Genomic DNA, 2,943 nt, shown 5'->3' on the forward strand with positions numbered 1-2,943 from the left:
TTTAATATGCTAGATTTATAGCTAGTTGCTAGATGTAAAATCTAGTGGCCATGTCAGCACCGAAATATGCTAGTTTTAGCCATAAAATGGCTGAATTGGCAACACTGGGGCTGCGCGATTATTTTATTTCCATATAATCGATATGTTTGAAATAATATCGATTATAATCGGTATAATCGGTTATTTTGTATTCATAAATTATAATCGATACTTAAATATTATAATCGATTATAATCGATATTAATCGGTAAGTATTCTATAATCGGTTATAATCAATACTTTAACTATAAACTATTAATCGAAAGGTACATAAAAAAAAAATTATAATCAATACAATTTTAAAACCAATTAATTATAATCTAAGAAGCATATGTAAGTTTTAACAACTATTTTGCTGTTCCTAGAAAAAATTTTAAAACTTTTTTAATGTATAATTTATTTACTATTCTAGAACAGTAATAACAATGAAAGATTATCTTAGTACATATTAGTATAATAGGTACTACTAGTAACTTTTTAAAATATTAATGTATAACTTGATCAACTTATTTTGTAAATAAATGAATTTAAATTAAATCAAATTCCTCATAAATATTAAAATAAAATCACACTGTATTGTAAAATCATAAAAAAGAAAATAAATATTTAAAATATTTTATAATAATTATTTATTTAAAATATTGGCTTGGGGACATAGTCCTTATTCATCGTTAAGTATATGAGTTGGCTTGCATGTTCATTACTTAATGATGATCTTAGATCTGTTAGAATACAGCCACCTTTGCTGAACACACGTTCAGAGGCTACACTTGTAGCTTGCACTGTCAAACATTTTTCTGCTAATAAAGATAACATTGGATATGTATCTTTATTCATATTCCACCATTCCAGTGGTTCTTGATCGAAGTTACAATTCGGTATTGTAAGGTATAAGTTTAACTCACTTTCAATCTTCATTCTTAGGGTAATGGTAATTTCCTGAAATCATAAACATTCATAATTGATATAGTTTTTTAAGTGTTTTGTATTTATGATTATAGATTTGCAATTCTTACTTGAATATTATGAACATTTTCAATTTCTGGAATGCAAAAAATTGCTGATATTCCGGTTTTCCTTTTTTTTTGTCCAGCTGGTTGACTCCTATAACTTCTATCTGATGTTTCATCATTTGTACTTTTTTTAAAATTTGTTTCACATAGTTCAATTATTTTTGTGTTTAACTCTGATAAGTCATCATGTGGTATAAATTTAATTTTAAATCTAGGATCTAACGTGGAACAAATCATTAAAGTTGTATTGTTTGTATAACGCCTCTCTAGAACATCAATAATAGCCGAATACATATTTTGAATTAGTGGTCTGTTTAAATCTGTGTCTGTTCGTTCTACCACTTCTGATAATTTCAACTTGAGAGAAGATACTATTGGAAGTATTGCTGAGCCTGTCACATACGAATCACCTGCCAAATTGTCTGTTATCTCACGAATTGGTTGTAAAATTAATTTAAGGTTCTTCAATCATCAGACTCTTGAAAAATTAAATTTGTATAGTTACCATTTTTATAGGTACGAAGAAAACTAGCAAGACCAAGATCTTGATCAATTATAACGTTTATTAATTCTAACATTGACCACCACCGAGTCTTAGAATAGGATGGAAATTTTTTTTGTGGAAGGCTAAATCTTTCTTGAACTATTTCCATTTCCCTAGCAGCTTTCCAGCTATGCGCAAATATATTATGGATTGACTTTACTTTATTTACAACATCCTTCACACTATCCAAATTTAAAATAACTGAAACTCCTATATTTAGAGCATGACCAAAACAGTCCACATGTGGTATACTCAAATTATTGACAGCCTTTAACATATTAGAGCCGTGGTCGGTTGTAATCGAACAAATTTTCCAGTCTGGTATTTCATAGTCCAAAATGAACATTTGTAAAACATCTGCAATATTGTCTCCTGTATGGTCTTCAGATAACTCAATACAACCCAAACAGGCAGAGTTTAATTTGAAATTAGTATTAAAGTGACATGTCATTGCAATAAATGGTTTGTTTGAACTTGACGTCCAGCAATCTGTAGTAAAAGATACATAATTTGCTTTTTCTATAATTTGTCCGACATTATTACGTGTTTCTATATAAAGCTTAGGAATTCGAGATTCTGTTACTGTTTTTCGACTAGGTAGTTTGTAACTTGGATTTAATGCGTTGACAAAAAGTTTAAAACCTTCTTTTTCCACCACATTATACGGTGTCATACTAGTAGCAATAAAGTATGCAAGGGCGTTATCAATTTTAGTTTTAGAGGTTTTATTTAGAGTGAATTGCGTCATTTTTGTTTGCTTATTTGTTATGTTTGAACTTGACTCTTCAATAATAGTACTAGTAGCTGTAGATGGATTAAGTGAATCAAAAACAAGAGGTTGACTAAAACTTGAAGTTGATGGATTTAAGTTTAGTTCTGAATTTGAAGAAGATTGTGTTGAATTCGGTTCATCAATATATCTAACAAAAATATTATAATATACTATAGGGTTTTAAAATTGCATGAAATATTTAATTTCTATGAAAAACAAAAACAAAAATGTTATTATATGTATATCTTAATGTTTATAGCTGTCAACTTGCAAGTGAAAATTATTAAAAGTTGTTTTATTGTATGAAACAAGACTGGGAATTAACGCATTAACAAGTTTAAATTAAGTTAATTTAACTTTTTAACTTAAGAGGACGCCACACCGAAAGCGAAACGTATACAATGACCGAGAGAACGCGCTGTTAGGTGTTTTCGCGATGCGCAAGCACGCGACGTTTAAGCCCCGCCCACCACTCGTCGTCGGCGGCCGGCCGACGATTGTGCTCATTCAGAGCGATGATTATTATATTCTTAACCTTCGTCTGTGGAGGATCGCGTAAATATAAAATGCATAGG

At 29.8% G+C, this 2,943-nt stretch overlaps 1 protein-coding gene across 1 annotated transcript; it reads right to left on the reverse strand.

The window, feature by feature from the left end:
* Positions 1–672: 672 nt before the first annotated feature.
* LOC111029999 (zinc finger BED domain-containing protein 1-like) lies at positions 673–2,516 on the reverse strand (the record flags this gene model as incomplete). The annotated part of the gene is made up of 4 exons (XM_022309280.1): positions 673–978; positions 1,056–1,176; positions 1,276–1,474; positions 1,558–2,516. Coding segments are annotated over 4 exons (1,585 nt in total), but the record flags the coding sequence as incomplete, so codon positions are not given.
* Positions 2,517–2,943: the final 427 nt, after the last annotated feature.

This window comes from Myzus persicae, unplaced genomic scaffold, assembly GCF_001856785.1.
Source record: "Myzus persicae strain clone G006 unplaced genomic scaffold, MPER_G0061.0, whole genome shotgun sequence".
Lineage (NCBI taxonomy): Eukaryota > Metazoa > Arthropoda > Insecta > Hemiptera > Aphididae > Myzus > Myzus persicae.